The 17734-nt window shown below is 42.4% G+C and overlaps 2 protein-coding genes across 3 annotated transcripts in view; both read right to left on the bottom strand.

Moving 5' to 3' along the window:
* Positions 1-5704: 5704 nt before the first annotated feature.
* ATP5MG (ATP synthase membrane subunit g) lies at positions 5705-12531 on the bottom strand. Its single transcript, XM_043579492.1, has 3 exons — positions 12150-12531; positions 7217-7377; positions 5705-5907 (listed from the first exon to the last, which is right to left on the bottom strand). Exons 1-3 carry the CDS (start codon positions 12199-12201, stop codon positions 5809-5811), a joined length of 312 nt encoding a protein of 103 aa, XP_043435427.1. The 5' UTR covers positions 12202-12531; the 3' UTR covers positions 5705-5808.
* Positions 12532-14147: 1616 nt separating this feature from the next.
* The window catches only part of UBE4A (ubiquitination factor E4A), a 35781-nt gene continuing 32194 nt past the window's right edge, over positions 14148-17734 (bottom strand). For both annotated transcript variants that reach the window (XM_043579488.1, XM_043579491.1), the window contains one exon: positions 14148-17140. In XM_043579488.1, coding sequence (XP_043435423.1) covers positions 17011-17140 — 130 coding nt within the window. In that variant the 3' untranslated portion in view covers positions 14148-17010. The remainder of the gene's footprint in view (positions 17141-17734) is intronic.

Here is a 17734-nt window from a genome sequence, read left to right as displayed (position 1 = left end):
GAAGTGAGAAAAAAAAAAAAAAAAAAAAAAAAAAAAAAAGTAAGGAAGAAGGCCGGCCACAGGAAAGCCCTGGGAAGTCAAGTGTATCATAAAGTGCATCAAACAGGAAGAGATATTCAGGAGAGTCAAATACCGCTGAAAGGTCAAACGAGACGAAGTCGAGAATGGACTCTTGCATTTAAGGTATAAGGAGAGCGGTTCCAGTGAAGTGATGGGAATGAACACCTGACTGGAGTGGGCTCAAGAGAGAACAGGAATGAGAGACACTATTGGTAACTTTTGAGATGTTCTGCTGCAAAAGGGAGCTGATTTAGTAAAAGATGGGCTTGATCATAGCATATGTATACACTCATAGGAACAAGGGAGTAGGGGAAGAAAATTAATGATGTTGGAAAGGGGAGAAATTATGGCACGAAGACACTGAAAGGAGGGAGTGGCTTTAAAACGGAGCGTGAGCACCCCAACACAGACAAGATGGGGTATATATATGGGTACAGATAGTAATGAGTAGATGATACTGTGGGAATCAGTGGAAGTTCTCCAATTGTTTCCATTTTTTTTTTTTAATTTTTTTTTCAACGTTTATTTATTTTTGGGATAGAGAGAGACAGAGCATGAACGGGGGAGGGGCAGAGAGAGAGGGAGACACAGAATCGGAAACAGGCTCCAGGCTCTGAGCCATCAGCCCAGAGCCCGACGCGGGGCTCGAACTCACGGACCGCGAGATCGTGACCTGGCTGAAGTCGGACGCTTAACCGACTGCGCCACCCAGGCGCCCCTTTTTTTTTTTTTTAAAGAAAAGTGTTATTTAAGTAATCTCTGCACTCCGTGTGGGGCTCAAACTCACGACCCAAGATCAAGAGTTGCACACAGTGCCCCACTTCAGTTTTCTTAGTAAAGTAGGAAGCCATCTGTTGACGGAAGTTACCTGTTGACAGAAGTAACTATAGCTCAGTGAAATACAGTATGATTGTCAGGTAGCATTAAATGTGTTCTCAAGGTTCTGATCAGGAATTTATATTATTAGTGAGACCAGCCACCTTAGTTGTTTTCTCCAGCTACGTTCAGCTACGTAGGTGCAAGTGCAGAGCCCAGAGACTCAGCCAGGGTTGTGGTTTGGCAAATGGGCACAACAACAAAGTGAGAGGCAAGGACAATGGGGATATATTCAGGAGAGTGGTTGCGACTGACCGTGGAATAGAAGTTGGGTAAGGAAGGAAAGGACGACACTGGGATGGTGAGGGAGATGGTAGCGCATGTATTGATGGTCACAGTGACTCCAAATGAATGTAGTCGGCGTATTAGTGGAAATGGGCTGGCAAGATAATAGGTGGTCAGATGGATGCGTGAATTGCAAGCTATGGAGTGGTGGAAAAGATTGGTGATGGCATGGGAAAAGGAAGGGAAAAGACCTAATCAATGGACTTTAACAGGAACCAAGAGGCCAGTTTGTTGGATCATTTGTGTCAATGTTTTTCAATCATTAGTATGTATAGGAATTACATGGGAGAGCCGATTAAAACAGAGATTGCCAGAGTCCGTCCCCAGAATTGCTAGGTAGAGCCTGAGAATTTCCAAGTTTCCTAGTGATGTTGCTTGCTGCTGCTGTGTCCAGGGACCATACTCTGAAAACTACGGATCCATGTGTGTGTTTAAACCGTCAATTATCAAGATGGAAGTAGTTTTGTAGTGACAGTGAGCCAGGAGAAAACAATTGTCAAGAAGCAAAGAATAGTTTGGTGACTGATAAATTGCAACAATCGGGGATAGCGGATGTATAATTTGATGAGATTTAAAGCTGGCTTTTATGGGGACGGGTGGGAAATTGAGTGGCTGACGCAAGGGTTGAGAGATTAACGCAAGGCTACAGACAAGCAGATTGTCCAGGGTCTTACACATCAATATTTTATTGCCAGGAGGTAAGCTGGTTAATTCCCTTCTAAGAGAATTTCCGGTCGAATTGCTACTGTATTTATCTTGAGTGATCACAAGTGTACCAATGCATGTTATGGTAGAAATAAAGCTACGCTAATTAGGAAATATTAAGTCCTACGAAGCTAAGTATGACCTTACCCAAGATTAGGTAGGATGACCTTTGATGGGACAATAAAGCTTCGAGATTGACAGTAGGGCAAAACAGGCCTGAGAATATACAAAGTAATAAGGCCCTGTGAACATACAATGGAGGCGGGTCTACTAGGTGGTCAGGCGTGGTCAGGGCATAGACCACAACACGGCACCACTACCTGGGCCCAACTTGCGGTGCCACTACGTGTTACTCATGGGATCCTAGCCAAATCATTTCATGTTTCTGCTACTGAATTCCTGTTAAATGGGTCTATCACTGATGCCACTTACCTGGGAGGAAAGTAGAGGGCGAAATGAGTCAGTGCAAGTGCTCTGAAAATGGAAAGCACTATACAATTATGAAATACGAAGAAAGTAATTTGTATGGGGCTGTCCTTAGAAATCAAGGTAGAAGAAACTTAGGTATGGAAAAGATGAGTAGAAAAGAAAGGAGAAACTGTTATCCAAGAAGAATAACGTGACATGTACAGAACAAAGGATTAAGCAGGCAATGCGGACAGTTTCATGTTCAATGTGGTCTTGAAATGAAAGCCTCATAAAAAGGCTGGTATTTATTGACATTTAGGTTCAAGAATTTATTTTTATAAAGTGGTTTCCTTAGAAGTCACACCTTTGAAACACAGTGACTGGGATACATGTAGAGTTGGCTTGAACTTCAGAAACTATAATCTCCCCTCTCCTCATGATGCTGTGTACTAAGAGTATCTGCATCTGGGTTTGTTTTTGTTTTTTTTTTTTTTTTTTCCAGTTTGAGAGAGAGAGGCAGAGAGCTAGAGCGAGAATCCATGCAGGCACTGTCAGCACAGAGCCTGACACAGGGCTCGATCCCACGAACCGTGAGATCACGACGTGAGCTGAACTCAAGAGTCAGATGCTTAACCGACTGAGCCACCCAGGTGCCCCACGAGTATCTATATTTCTACATATGGAGAGAAGTACAGGACCACCTGTACTCTCACATGTCCCCCATGCATGTTCCTGTCCTAGCTTCTGTTACCTGGAAGTGAAATTGCCTGCTGCTGTTAGACCATACAAACCGAGGACAGAAATCGTGCCTTGTCAAAAGTCTTCAACAGTTCTCCATTCACTGGCCTTGAGACAACCCAATCCTTAGTAAGGCATAAAAGGCACTTCATGATCTGGTCCCCATTCTCTGGTCTTACATGACTATTCTACCTGGCGATTCAGTCATACTTCTGTTCTTTCAGGCCCTCCAATATGCCAGACTTTTTCCGACTTAATAGCTTTTACACCGGCTGTTCTACCTGCCCAGTGTACCATGTCCCATTCTTGGCTAACTCTTACTCCTCTGGTTTACTTTTGATAGCAGTTGCTCTGGCTCTGACAGCCTCCCTGGAACCCCCTTCTCAAATCTGCCTTAAGACTCTTCCAAGCACACCTCCCGCTTCCCTCATCATAGCACTTCTCACGTTACTGTAACTGCACGCTTAATTACCTGTCTCGCCAGGCCAGGCACATCATGAAGCAGGTAACGTTCAGTCTTGTTTCCTGATGTTTCTCCCACTTAGCACAGTGCCCCGAGTTAGGAGGTGCGCAGTGAGTATCTGAGGGGTGCTCGAGTTGTCAGTGGCAATCACTGGGTACACACAAATTCGGTGAAAGACAGCCTCGATGGTTCTTTACTGGGAGATAAGGCATGTGGGATTTAGGAGGGCAGAAGGTAACTGGCTGGTGAGGGGAAGGTGCCACTTTAAGGAGCCCACTGCTCTTTTAACCTAAGAAAACTCTATACATGCACTGCTAGCCACCACACATCAGAGGTGCGCTGTACGGCAGACGAGGAAGTTGCAGTGAAGTGAGCAGTCAATGTTTATTTTGAGAACTTTCTGGGGTGACCAGATGGTTGAAAAACATGACACGTCGCGAATCAACTAAGCCTTGTAGGTTAGTAGTGCTAGCTGCCTCCACACCGTGAAATGCGTGTTTTTGTTAATCTTAATACTCCCTGTATGAAATGGAGAAACTCATAAAGATCACCCTTATTGTAGTAGTCAGTGATTCTCAGTCTTTTGAAATGCATATTTTAAGTAACCGAATGCCCTTTGAAGAGGCAGTTTCGGTTTTGACCACCTGTGATCAGTGCGAGAAGCAGTAAGTCAGGCATCGCTTCATTTCAAAAGAGCAGCAGCCTCTGTGTTGACTTTCCTGCCGATCACTTAGGAAAACTGTCCCGTTTACTAAGCTACAGCAGTTTTCTGAATGCGGTGGGCAAATGACTGGATAAATGTTTAGTACTGTTAAAGAAGTAATACTATATACGGTGAGCCACGATGCTTTTCCAATATGCAACCATCTTTTGGTTCTCATCAGCTGGTAAAACATGTTTTGCAATGGTTGCAAGACCGTTCTAATGGACTTAGAAACATACCAATAAGCCATTCAAAGATGGTATGATCCCCGGAAAAGCCAACAACTGATTAAGTCTCTTTTATATCCTCAACAAAACAGCTCAAGAAGGGGCACCTGGGTGGCTCAGTTGGTTGGGTGTCTGACTTCAGCTCAGGTCATGATCTCACGGCTCCTGAGTTCGAGCCCCATGTCGGGCTCTGTGCTGACAGTTCAGAGCCTGGATCCTGCTTTGGATTCTGTGTCTCCCTCTCTTTCTGCCCTTCTCCCATTCACACTCTTGTCTCTCAAAAATGAATAAACGTTAAAAAAATAAAAATAAAACAGCTCAAGAAGACAGGCAGATGGCAATCATTTCTATTTATTTCAGGATATAATGTATTACTTAGACCCATGGATGATACTAAATTATAACTATTTATTTATTTAAATGTTTATTTATTTTTGAGAGAGAGTGAGTGGGGGAGGGGCAAAGGACGAGGGGGAGGATACAGAACCTGAAGCAGGCTCCAGGCTCTGAGTTGTCAGCACAAAGCCCGACGCGGAGCTTGAACTAGGGAACGGTGAGACCATGACCTGGGCCGAAGTCGGATGCTTAACCAACTGAGCCACCCAGGCGCCCCTAAATTGTAGCTATTTAAATACCCACAGGGTATCTTATTTTTGCAAAGATAGGGTCTAAAAATCATAAAACTGGAAAAAACAGAATAGATTAATAATATAATACACATCAAAATTAGATTAAAAATGTACATCCTGGTTCTCATTTGCTATGTCCTGCGGTTAAAGACGTTACAAAGATACTCAGAATATCACCAAGTACTCCAGCATTTATAAATACAGGTGTTATCAAAAAATTCTATCTCTGATTTTGGCAAAGAGAAACCATCCAAATTTTGTTCTTTGTATATTGCTAACACGATTTAACCATATCAGTTTGGCACGTGGTATTACTATTTTTCCTACTGTAGCAAGTTCTAGTTTTCCCAAGTCTTTCCCTGGAAAGACTTTCCCTATTCTGGAAATAAATTTATCATCTATTTTAAAGACTCAATGAGAATGTTAATCTATTGTTCAAATTATCCTCATAAATGCATACCCCAGGTTGGTATGTTCACGTAGATCCTTTCCGATTTTAGGCTAAGCAAAAGACATGGACTCAGAGCTGTATTAAAGCAAAAGACAACTCCTCTTATTATCAAGAGAAACTGTGATCCTTCCATGTAGTGTCTGATAGAGAAAACATTGATTTTGATACATTATCTTATTTTATTCAAATACCAGTCTGATCACATATTGTCCAAAAACACTCAAATAACAAACCAAATACAGACAGATGTTAAAGATTGGTCTTCAAACATCATAACCAATGATGCCACGCTTGCCTATGATCTCGCCGACATAAAACCACATCCACACCTCAGTGGCCACCAAACCATTCAGCAGAGCTTCCTGAAAAAAGCAGCATAAATTTTAATGTACATTTTTTCTTACATATTTAAAAGTATTCTCTTCCAGGAGTAAGCAACAGAATATAAGGATGCTATTCATTTAGAGGGCAATTTTAGCCCAAGTCAAGAATTACCGATGTTAACTTTGTTCAACTGCTGAGGACACTTGAACTTTCAATTATGTAAGGTAAATAGTCCAGAGCTTATAAATTCTTTCAAAGCGTTCTTTAAAGAGCTGAACTGACTTAACCCTTTCATTATTAGTTTATGAGACACTTTATGAGCCCTAAAACAACCCACATCCTGGAAAGAGCTGACACATTTCGACAGGGCATTCATATGAAAGGATAGGAAGGCAAGTCTCAGAACAGACAATTCTGTCTGGCCAAAGAGAGTTTGTTGAGAGTTGAAGAGCTTGGTCTTCCCCTTTATTCATTTATTATTTGGTTTAACTCTTTCCAAGTATTCAGTGAATATTCAGTTTCCCAGATCAATGTTGTACTGCCCTGAGAGCAAAAAAAAGCACATGACTGGTTCCTAAAAGCAATGCTGCACGCAAGCAACCATGGATCTTGAAGCTCTAGTTGAAAAAAGTACTTTCCCACAACACAACTGGGCCTGTTCCTTTACGTACCTGGATGTGAATTTTCATTTTCCCCTTCAAAAGAGACCAGAAATATTGGAAGTCTCCTGAAAAATAACTATTTTCCAGGATGTAGATTCTAAAGGCAGCAGTAATTTAGTTATTTAGGGTTTTTTGTATCCTGTGTTTGGCTCAAGCAAGCAAACATAAAATCCAAGCTCCAATTCTTACAGTCTTTAGATTTTATCTTAATGCAATTCAATAACCCTTCATGTTACGGGATGTGCTTGCTAGGTTTTGGTATTTTTATCTTCCATATGAGTGTTAGCCTCCTGATTGTGATATAGTCCAAGAGATCTTTTGGCTACACTGGGAATATTTCCAGGACTACAGATTGAAAAAAAGTATAGAATCAGCAAAGTAAGCCATCCTATTTCAGTATACTAACCAAAACAGGAGAGGGAAAAAAGGTGCCCCGTAAAAATGCTCACTTCTTTGTTATACGACTAATAGGAAACGAAGACATAAAATAGCTTGAATTATTTCAACCCAGATGACAAAATTAGAAAGGTAAATATCTTTCGCAGCAGTCAAGAAACAGATTATCTCTCATTATTTAGGTTTCGGCCTCACTGGAAAATACATGTATTAACCAAAACAATCAGAATAATCCCAAGGGAAGACATTTTCTGTTATGCACATACGTTTTCATTTAGCCTATAGTTACCTTAACTGTAAGCTGTTTGAAGCTACCAGTTTGAGCGCTCTTGACTATTTTTTTCAAGCTCTGAATAGCTGTAGGGATCTCAGCAGGGGTTGGAGGAACCAGCTCAACCTTGGCATAGTGCCAAAATGTGGCCAATCGAGGCTTCGAGTAAGTCACAGCAGCTGGAAAACAAAACAAAACAAAACAAAAAACCAGGATGAACTCACTAGAGACCGAAAGAAGCAGATGTGTGGGCTGGACACAAATATTTATTCATGCATCACATTCATTCACTGCTTGTACCAAATGTGCACCCGGTGTGAAAAGTCAAAGCTGCTCCCTGGTAACAAGAGGCTTTTAAAGATGCAGAACACCTGTGTCACAGGGACGCTCAATCAGGCAGGAAGCTAGAAACACATTCAATTATGCCACGACTTCGCTAGTGGCCAGCTAGTACTGTTACTTCATTTATGAACGGCAAACCTAGTTAACTGTAAAGTTACTAGAAGCTGGATCCAAAAGCAAGACAACAGCAGCAACGTAACCATTATTTTCTTGGCAAAGAGAGTAGAAAATTTGAAGGGAACGGGGCAGAAGAGGAGGGAAGGAGCTACACAGAACAGCATCCTTAAGAATAAGATTAAAACTTGTCACAATGTTGGCCACAAATCCGGATGGAATTATACCAATTAGGGCCCATTTTTGGTATCCTCATCAATATGTGAATTAAATCTTTCTTTAACAAAAGCCCAGCTGCTGCTCCTTCAAAACGCCACCAATAACAATAAAACCTACAAGTATTGTTCAGAGTAGCCAAAACTCAAATCTATTACTATGCTGAAATTCCTCAAGGTATTTACGATTTCAGAGAAAAAAAAAATCCATTAATAACCAGGGTAGATGTGAAACTATGGTAGTCATTTCAGCGAGAAAGGCATTTTATAAAAAATGTCACAAGACAAACGTTAACAAAAACAGCACAAATGCATGAACACACATAAAGTGCCCACTATCGACAGATCGATTATCCAAGGTTCTTGGTACTTTTCCTATCATTAGCTTCCTGTATTTGGGTATTTCACTACTCTCAGAATTACTATCTGTATCATCCTTTGTGCTTAGAGCCATGGGTAAATCTTCAAGCAGACGCAAAGCTCTAACAGACAATTCTACAAAGAAGATGAGGCCATCAAAGAGTACAAAGTCTTGTGTGATTGTCTTTAAAACTATCCTCAACCACAGATATTTCATCTTTAAAAAAAAATTTTTATGCTTGAGAGAGAAAGGGTGTGAGTGAGCAAAGGGCAGAGAGAGAGGGAGAGAGAATCTCATGCAGACTCCGCAGTTAGCATGGAGCCCAGAGCCCGGACCATGAGCTCATGAACCGTGCGATCCTGAGCCGAAGTCAGATGCTTAACCGACCGAGCCACCCAGGTGCCCCTCATTCTTTTTTTTTTTTTTTTTTTTAAATCAGTACTCTGTACACAAACACTGTACTTTAGTTGGTAAACTTGTTTTTCAGGGAGTATAGATTAAAAAGTTTGAGGGGCGCCTGGGTGGCGCAGTCGGTTAAGCGTCCGACTTCAGCCAGGTCACGATCTCGCGGTCCGTGAGTTCGAGCCCCGCGTTGGGCTCTGGGCTGATGGCTCGGAGCCTGGAGCCTGTTTCCGATTCTGTGTCTCCCTCTCTGCCCCTCCCCCGTTCATGCTCTGTCTCTCTCTGTCCTAAAAATAAATAAAAAACGTTGAAAAAAAAAAAGAAAAAAAAAAGTTTGAAACTGCTTTACATATATATAAGGAATAAAACATAAATAAATGATGGGCTCCGTCAGGTAAGTGTCTGACTCTTGATTTCAGCTCTCACAGTTCGTTGGATTGAGCCCCACGTTGGGCTCCACACTGACAGTGCAGAGCCTGCTCGGGACTCTCTCTCGCCCTCTATCTCAGTGCCTGGATCTTAGTTTCAAAAATACCATTGTCCAACAAAAGAAACTAGGGCTCCTTGGATAAATGGCTGATTCTAAGACTGGGGCAGGGAAAATGTAACATGAGGATCTTGTAGTACAAGTCAATGGGACAGATATGCTAACCTTGAAAGAGTTCTCAATGGCCAAGGCTGCAACAATTTGAACAAAATAAATAACATACTATTGGAGGCACTAAGTATGAAATAAATGTACAGGAGTCCATACAATAAATGGCTGAATAAACGGGGAAGGAGAACAAACCCTTCTCATAAAATTCCACTTAATTATATGTAAATACTCCTTCCTACAGGAGATGGAATCCCTGCTGTTGGCTGCTGCTCCTAGCCCCTGCCATGGGGTAGACTTAGTTACTTGTTCTGGAGAAGAGGTTATGGGAAGAGAAAAACAGTAACTTTACAGTGGAGAAATCTAGTAACACTACCTTAACCAAATGATGAAAGTTAACTTGACCAGTGATGGATGTTACATGGGTATCATGTACATCCTGATATGTGATTAGGGCACTTGTGGCATTCTTTCTCAAAACCCATAGCTCCAGACTAATCCTGAGAAAAATACCAGACAAATCCGGACTGGGGAACTTTATAGCATACCTAGATAGATATCTACATAGACACCGTAAAGACTGTCAAGGTCATGAAAAGTAAGAAAAACTATTAAAGTCTCACATGCCAGAGGAAACTACGGAAATAACAATACAACGTGGAACCTGTACTGGCTCCTGGGACAGAAAGTGATTAATGGAAAAACTGATACAATCCAAATAAAGTTTCAAGTTTGGCAAATAGGAAAAAAACATTAGATTCTATGACTTCTCTGGAGAAGTCTGATTATAAAATTACTTTTATAAGCTTCTTTGTATCCCTATGGGAATTAACAGACATAGGTGTTTTGTTTATTTGTTTGTTTTTTTAAAGTAAACTATGCCAAGCACGTGGCTTGAACTCCTGGCCCTGAGACCAAGAGTCACATGCTCTAGGGACTGAACCACCCAGGCGCCCTTACAGACAGTAATATTTTTTAAGATTTTATTTTATTTTTGGGGCGCCTGGGTGGCGCAGTCGGTTAAGCGTCCGACTTCGGCCAGGTCACGATCTCGCGGTCCTTGAGTTCGAGCCCCGCGTCGGGCTCTGGGCTGATGGCTCAGAGCCTGGAGCCGGTTTCCGATTCTGTGTCTCCCTCTCTCTCTGCCCCTCCCCCGTTCATGCTCTGTCTCGCTCTGTCTCTCTCTGTCCCAAAAATAAATAAACGTAAAAAAAGTTCAAAAAAAAAAAAAAGATTTTATTTCATTTTTTAATTTTTTTTAGAGAGCAAGAGCGAGAGTGAGTAGGGGAGAGGGACAGAGAGAGAATCTCCAGCAGGCTCCACTCTCATCTTGGAGCCTTGATCTCACGGCCCTGGGATCATGACCTGAGCTGAAACGAAAAGTCAGATGCTCAACAACTGAGCCACCCTGGCGCCCCTTAAGATTTTATTTTTAAGTTATCTCTACACCCAATGTGGGGCTCAAACCCACAACTCCCGAGATCAAAAGTGCATGCTCCACCGACTGAGCCAGCCATGACCCCCAATTTTTATTTAATACTTAACATTCACATTTAACACACTGAAGTATATTACAAAGCAAAATATACTTCCATTATCTACCCTCCAGGTCCCAGCTGAGTTCTCTGAGTACTTTTGGAAGAATAACTGCTATCTTTCAATTACTCACACTAATAGAGGGAAGAGTTTAGTTCATAATAAAAAAAATTCTTGTATTACTTTTATTTTTGGATTTTATTTCTAAAATTCGTTTGCAATCGCACCACCTGAAAGATGTGAAAGCCAAGGTCGGGGGGAAACAATCCACCTGAAACTTAAAAAATTTTGCTTCAAATCACCCACAAAGTCCAAAGGATGAAGCCACAATCCCCTCCTTCTCATTTATGTAAAATTGCATGGAACTTTATCACCAACAGTCATCACAACAGTTACTGAGATGATCTTAGTAACATTGGAAACTCAAGTTCTTTGGGAAAATGTGTCAATTAGTAGACTGCGAGGGGCTGTGTAGGAGGAGAGAACCAAGCATTATGGCAAGGCCTTCAAGAACTCATTGTGTGGCTGCTGATGGGAGGAAAGGAAGAAGGTGCATAAAAAGGTACCAGTCACAATAACAATGGTTCAAAAACATTACCTTTACTTAAAAAGTTTACCTCGCCTTGGAAATAAAATGAATGGCTTGCTACCCAGCAGACAACTGCAATTATTTCCTGACAGAAGACACTCCTACTCGGGACTGTCACTGTTCAGGATTGTTCTGAAATACAGCGGCCTTCCAGCGAGACTTCAGATTTATCAAACTGGAAAAACTCTTCGAATGTTAAGCTAGATAGTAAAGACTACTGTTCAGAGACCTCCCTTTCTACATTTGTTGGAGCGGGGGTACTTGCCCACAAAGTCCAATTCCACCTAACATTTCCATTAAGGAAACATTTCCCAATCTGGCCAGGACAGAAAGCAGTCAACGTCCCAAAGCACACGTATCCCTAAAGATTTATGTACACTTCCAGATACTCCATGCGAGAACCAGACAACCCGATGCGGCCGAATTTACGTTGCTTTCCCTCGTCTCTGCCCTCCTTTTCCCTCGCTCTGCTGCCAGGGCCATCCCTCCATATTCCCAACTCTTTGAGATCGAAGGGGGCGTAATGGCGGCAGTGCCGGGCGACTGCAGGCTTCCCGAACACTTCTTCCCTCCTACAGCGTCATGGTTACAACTCAGGGATCCTAGGCCGTGCCGAGAACCCAAGCTGCAGGACAGGCGAAAGGAAGGCTAGAGGAATCGCAGACCGGCCCCTGCTTCCCACCCCCCAACCCCCAGCCCCGGCCGCCCCGCCCCAGTTCCTGCCGGCCCCTCGAGGTACCACCGCCCGCGTCTTCCTCTCAGGTCCTCCCGTCCTGGCAGCCCGCAGCCGCGCTCACCGTTCACCAGCGCCGGGGCCTTCTCCGCGAGGTTACGGACAAACTGGGCCATGGTTAGAGGATGGAGAGTCCGTCTCCCCGGACGCCCGCTGAATGTCACCCCCCGGAAGGACCCGCCGCAGGACCCCGTTCCGCTTCCCAGGTCAGGCCTCCTCTTGGCGCGCCGGTCCCAGGTATTCAGGTGTCCTGTTATCTTTCCGGAATCCAGCTGGCCAGATTATCTTCTTCAGTCGCAGGGGAGAAAGTGGATATGAAAAGGTGAGGTCAGAGAGCACGTAGAGAGCAGTGGGATTCCGCAGAGAAACAGGCATTTCTTGGGGCAGCCGCTCGCGGAGGCCCGGAAGGCCGGCGAGCGGAGGCCGGGCGCATGCGCCGTGAGCCTCCAGTGCTTAGCGCGGCGCGGATCTGTAGTTTTTTTTTGCGTGGGGTGTCGTAGGCGCTTTTCTGAGAGAACGTGGGAAGTTAGGGCTGGAAGGCATGTCTAAGGTGTTCCTAGGTCAGCACGATCGTCTTCTAAAGGCAGACAGGGTCCTAAGCCAAATATGGAAAGTTATGGGCAGAGCAAACGCCACATCACATCACCTGTCATCTGACGCAGTCCTTTGCCTTTCATTAGCTCTTTTCTAACCCCGATCTCTCCCACATCTTGTATCGAGATCTGGGCTCTCCCGGTTCACTGGTGAGCCACAAGGAACTGCGCAGACGTGAACCAGAAAACATTGACTGAGGGCCTCCAGTATGCCAGGCATTTTGGAATTTAAAGAAAGCCTGTGTGTTAGGCAGTGACCCCATTTAAGTCTGAGATTGATAAATGGCCACATAGCTAGTGAGTGGCGGAGTTGGGATCGCAAGAGGTTTCAGTGTAAACAGGCAAGGGGCATCAGTATCCCATGAGTGGTGGTGATCTGGGAAGACTTCCAGAAAAGATTGAATTGGTGTGTAACAGAAGCTCTCTACCACACGGTTGAAACTTTATAGTTTAATATGTCCGGAAGCAAAGATTATAATGTAGGGAAGTGGCATTTGATGAGAAAAACATAATGGTATGTACCCTGGAGAAACCTGAGCGGATCTGATTGATGGAACAGAGGTGGAAAGAAAAATTAGGGGTGATATCAAGGAGCCAAGAGCATCATTTCAGTGCCAAAATCAGCTGCCAAATGTTCCAGAGAAATCAAATTAAGGATGAGAAAGTTAATTTACCAATATGGAAATATTAGAGCAGTTTGAGAAAATTAGGATAGAAACCAGAGTGAGTGAATATGGCTATAAAGGAAGAGGAGTCAGAAAGCTAAATAAGGATGTGGAACATAAATAAGGTAGAGAGAAGATGCAGAATTGATACCTGAAGAGACCAGAAATTGGTGGGATTAGCCTTGGAAGCATGGGGCCTTTTCCCATGGATGGGATGATGGGAGAGAAATTTGAAAGTGGAAATTCTGAAGTCTTTATCTTCCCAGTAAAGTGAAAAGGCAAGATCTTCAGTGAAGGCTACGTGAGAGGTCGGAGAAACTGGAGAAAAAAGGTTAAAGCTTGAATTTCTGGACACACAGAAGGGTTGCTGGGCATTGTTGGCAACCACAGATTGGTGTTCACACTGCTCTAAAGACTCATTTTCCTACAACAGCGGTCTGGAGCTTGGATACTGGAACAGAGGGGAATGACTGGGTTAATCCAGGTTGAGGTCTTACATGGCAGAGGTATAGAAACAAAGGGCAAGACAGGGAACATGGGAGTGAATGATGAAAATGAAAGACCTGGGGTTTAGGCCTGATAAAGAAAAGTGAAGCCAGAAGTGAACTGATTAGGAAAACACATGCCCCAAGACTCATCTGGGTAGCTCCAGGACCAGAAGCCTGGTAAGGCAGGTCAGCCAGGTGACACACATTTGATAGCACCTTGAACAGAAGTGAAGGTCAGAGTCCTCTAAAATTTCAAGGGGATTTCTGAAACTGCCACTAGCTTTTCATACCGTAATGAAGGAAGTGATAACAAAGGTTGTAAGTCAGGTGTTCATTTATTAAATACAAGCTTTGAACAAACACCCCCAGGCAAGTTTGACAAGAAGTAACCTTCCTGGAATGTTTCAAAATACAGTTACGTTGATCAAATTTTATTTCAATCAACCTTTTTGTTGTTTTGTTTTATTTTTTTGTTTATTTGTTTCTAGGTTTTCCTGTGTTGCAGTTAGAGCATGTGCATTATTTCCTCATATGACATCAACAGTGCAGCGTCAGCCTCTCTGGCTTGTAAAGGCACCCAGTAGACTTCTGCTCTGGGCAATGGCTGCTTAGCAACCAGCATCAAATAAAGTAATGAAGCTTTTGTAGACTGTGATACCAAATAGGAACTGGCACCTTCACCTGCACCGGTAAAAAACTTTTAAAGTTTCTTTGTTTTTACATATCCATTAAAAACTATATATATTTAAAAAAAAAAAACCAAACAACCAAATAAACCAAGATTGCTTGATAAAACCTACTTAAATAATTTTCCAAGTTTAGTTATTACCCTCTTGGTAAGCAATACTAGAGCTGATAAAGAGTCTTCATTTTCCTATCATACTCCAGCAAAGCCAGCACTTAAAACTAGGGATATCAGAAAGTCTGCTTGAATAGACTTAGAGCTGCTTCTGAGTTTCAGACAACAAAACATCTCTTCAAGCTTCTGAGCGCGTATATACACCACGGTGTATCAAGATGATAATTTTTTAGTCTCGTTTTTGGGATGTTCTTAAATTAAGGAAAGAAAAAGAAAAAAAGGCACAGAGGACACTTGGTTTCCTAACCAACAGTGGCCTTAAGCTAAACACTTGCTTTTGTGATGAGTTTAAAGATACTCAGCAGCATTAATGGTGCCACAGCCATTCATAAAAAGTTTCAGGAAATAACTTAAAAAAAAAAAAAAAAGGCTTGCCAGAAAAGGCTTACAATCTGAAGACCACAGAAGTAGAGTACAGACACAGATACAAGAGGCAGCATAGAGGTTGTTAACTAGAAAGCTGCTGGCAACAGCTGCCTTCTGAGGTTTTGTACCCATTTTTCCTCCAATTTTGTCCTAAAACTGGTCTTTTCTGCGCTTAAACAAAACAAAACAAAACAAAACATCCTATTACATTGGGTTTGGAAAATAAATGCAAGTAGATAGAAGCTTATTTTTTTATACACAGTTCATTCGCAGAGCAGGAGGCTAATAAATATGAAATGAAGCTCATCTTAAGAAAATAAACAAATCCTGTTAACCCAAGCCTGAAAGGCCCAGGTTGCAGACTAAATTAGTATCTTACATTCTGGCATTTCCAAGAGTCCTAGACTCCTTTTTTTTTTTTTCATTATAAGCAACAGCAACAGGCAACTTTACCTAGTGTGGGATTCCCGCTGATACGAGGTTTTCCAAGTGACACCATCAAAAGCACATCAAGGACTGCTTAGAGCAACTTGTGCTGGAATATCGTACAACTACCATCTTCTCTGAAAGAGGCCACGGTTAAAAATGAAGCAGTGACCCCTGTTTCTAGATCATATCACTCTGTCACTTATGATATATTCAGGCTTACGGGGATAGTACTGTAGTCCATGGGGGAATGTGCCTCACTTAGCATGGTAAGCTGCACCTTTGAGTAGGGAGCGCGAGCTCAACTTGGACAAGTGGGGCCCATCCGCCTGCTAACTACACAGGGCTAAGTGGATATTTAAATTGGCTGTGGACAAGGTTGTGCTCAAATTCCTACTTTGCTAATTGATGATCTAAGGCTGAGTTAGAAGCAGATCTTGGAAATTGGGTCACAGGCCCAAACAAACGTTAACTATATACATGTTATAGTCTCAGAATTTTGTCTAGAGTAAGTGTGTCAGTAAACATGGCCACACACTGCATACATCTTACCATGGAAGAGACAATATAGAGTGGTACTCAGTTTACACTAGACCAATATAAAAATGTACATGGTGTATATATATACTGAGATATGCTGTTGATGAGTGTCTTAAAATGACATTTTTCATGGTTACCGTATTTGTTCCCTAACTTTTCTACTCAAGCCTAGTCCTTATAGCAACAGTTTTCTTCCTTTTTTCTTTCACCTCAGAATTTTCTGAAGAAAGTGTCAACAATTCATGTCTGTCCTACCAATCCTCCTAAAAATATTATGGGGTATATATAAGTTTTTGGGTAGTGATAACCCCAGGGGCGATTTCATGGGATCTTTTGAGTTACAAGAGAACACAAAATTAAGAACTACCAACAGAAATTGCATCAGATTCCTTTTTGAAAATCTCATCTATTGTATTCAAAAGTCTACTCAAACATCAAGGTATCTGCCTTTGTGTGAAAGGTTATTCTGTAACATGGCGGAGCCGTAACAAGAAAAGGGCTGACATCCGGGTCATGAAGACTAGTAAATAGCTTGACGACATAGGACTTTCTGGTGGTGTCAGCTGTCACTGAAATATGTGACCCCATATACTTAAAAGCCGTGTTCACCAAAGGTGTTCGAGCAGTTCTTGGAAGAACAACAGTAAGATGGCAGGAAGTTTTAGTAGCTGAAGTTAATATAACTTAAGGTAGGAAAAGGAAGAAAAAAGAGTAGGAAGAGAGAACAAAGGGTACAATTAGCAATCGTTTCTAAACTTGGTGCTGCTATAATAAACATAATTTCCTGTAAGCCAGGAGAGCACTGTAAAGTTCTTAGGAATAAATCTAAAGTATCATAATTTGAGCAAGAGCAGTTCTCTAATCTAGTAAAAAAAAAAAAGAAAGAAAGAAAAAGAAAAGGAACAGAACCAAAAAAAGAGAGAAACCACAAACAATTGTTTATCTACACTCTGGGATTGGGTTTTTGGTTCGTTTAGTTCACAGTAATTTATTCAAGTTGCTCCTTTTGTTGTTGTTTCCTCTCTGCGAGCCACCGTTGTATTTTTTCTTTTAGTTCTGTGTTTGGCCGGATCTGGTCCATGGTGAGGGGACTACGGTTAAAGGGATCGGTTTGGTCACTGGGACAAAGAGAGAAAGGGAAAGGGGTTATTTCCGCAAGTTCTGACACCCGGAGCCCAAGCTAGACCAGCTGGTGCATCTCCCTGTGGGACTGAAGCTAGACCGCACTGTGACAGAGTCGAGTGCCGACTTGAGGCCAGAAAGGATGAGATGAGAAAGAGTGGTTTTGGGGTGTTCTGCAGACTCTTTAGCTACGTGGTCTCTCTGCTTCTTAACAAACTTTATTTCGACATTGCTGTTCAGACGATCCTTGATTGGATGTCCCTCCCTGAGGCAGAGAGCCTGTGCACTCATGTCAGCGTAAAGAGCTGTTTGTAGTTTTAGTGACAGACTCTCGAGACAGTCTAAGATCTTAAGGGATAAAGCCCTGTAGACTGATACCTGAGTTAGTTGGCTGACTGCTACATAAGTCAATGCAGATTATGGTTTCCTGACAGGTAAGAGGTTCTAGTATACTTTAAGGGCTGCTAAGTTTTCTGTCTGTATCCTGAGGCCACAATAAAATATAAGTTTTCACTGACGCTTTGGAAAAGACATACCATCTGGTACAGCCTTATGCATATAGTAAATGCTTAATACCAAATACCATGAAG

The sequence above is a fragment of the Prionailurus bengalensis genome, chromosome D1, assembly GCF_016509475.1.
Source record: "Prionailurus bengalensis isolate Pbe53 chromosome D1, Fcat_Pben_1.1_paternal_pri, whole genome shotgun sequence".
Taxonomy (NCBI): domain Eukaryota; kingdom Metazoa; phylum Chordata; class Mammalia; order Carnivora; family Felidae; genus Prionailurus; species Prionailurus bengalensis.
Note: the sequence above shows the minus strand (reverse complement) of the source record. Positions and strands in the feature narration are given on the sequence as shown.

Excerpts from the sequence above, each read along its gene's own strand:
- ATP5MG (XM_043579492.1), bottom strand. The coding sequence starts at position 12,201 with ATGGCCCAGTTTGTCCGTAACCTCGCGGAGAAGGCCCCGGCGCTGGTG. Across the intron at positions 7,378-12,149 it reads GGCCCCGGCGCTGGTGAACG|CTGCTGTGACTTACTCGAAG; the intron begins GTGAGCGCGGCT and ends TTTGTTTTCCAG. Across the intron at positions 5,908-7,216 it reads TCAAACAGCTTACAGTTAAG|GAAGCTCTGCTGAATGGTTT; the intron begins GTAACTATAGGC and ends TGCTTTTTTCAG.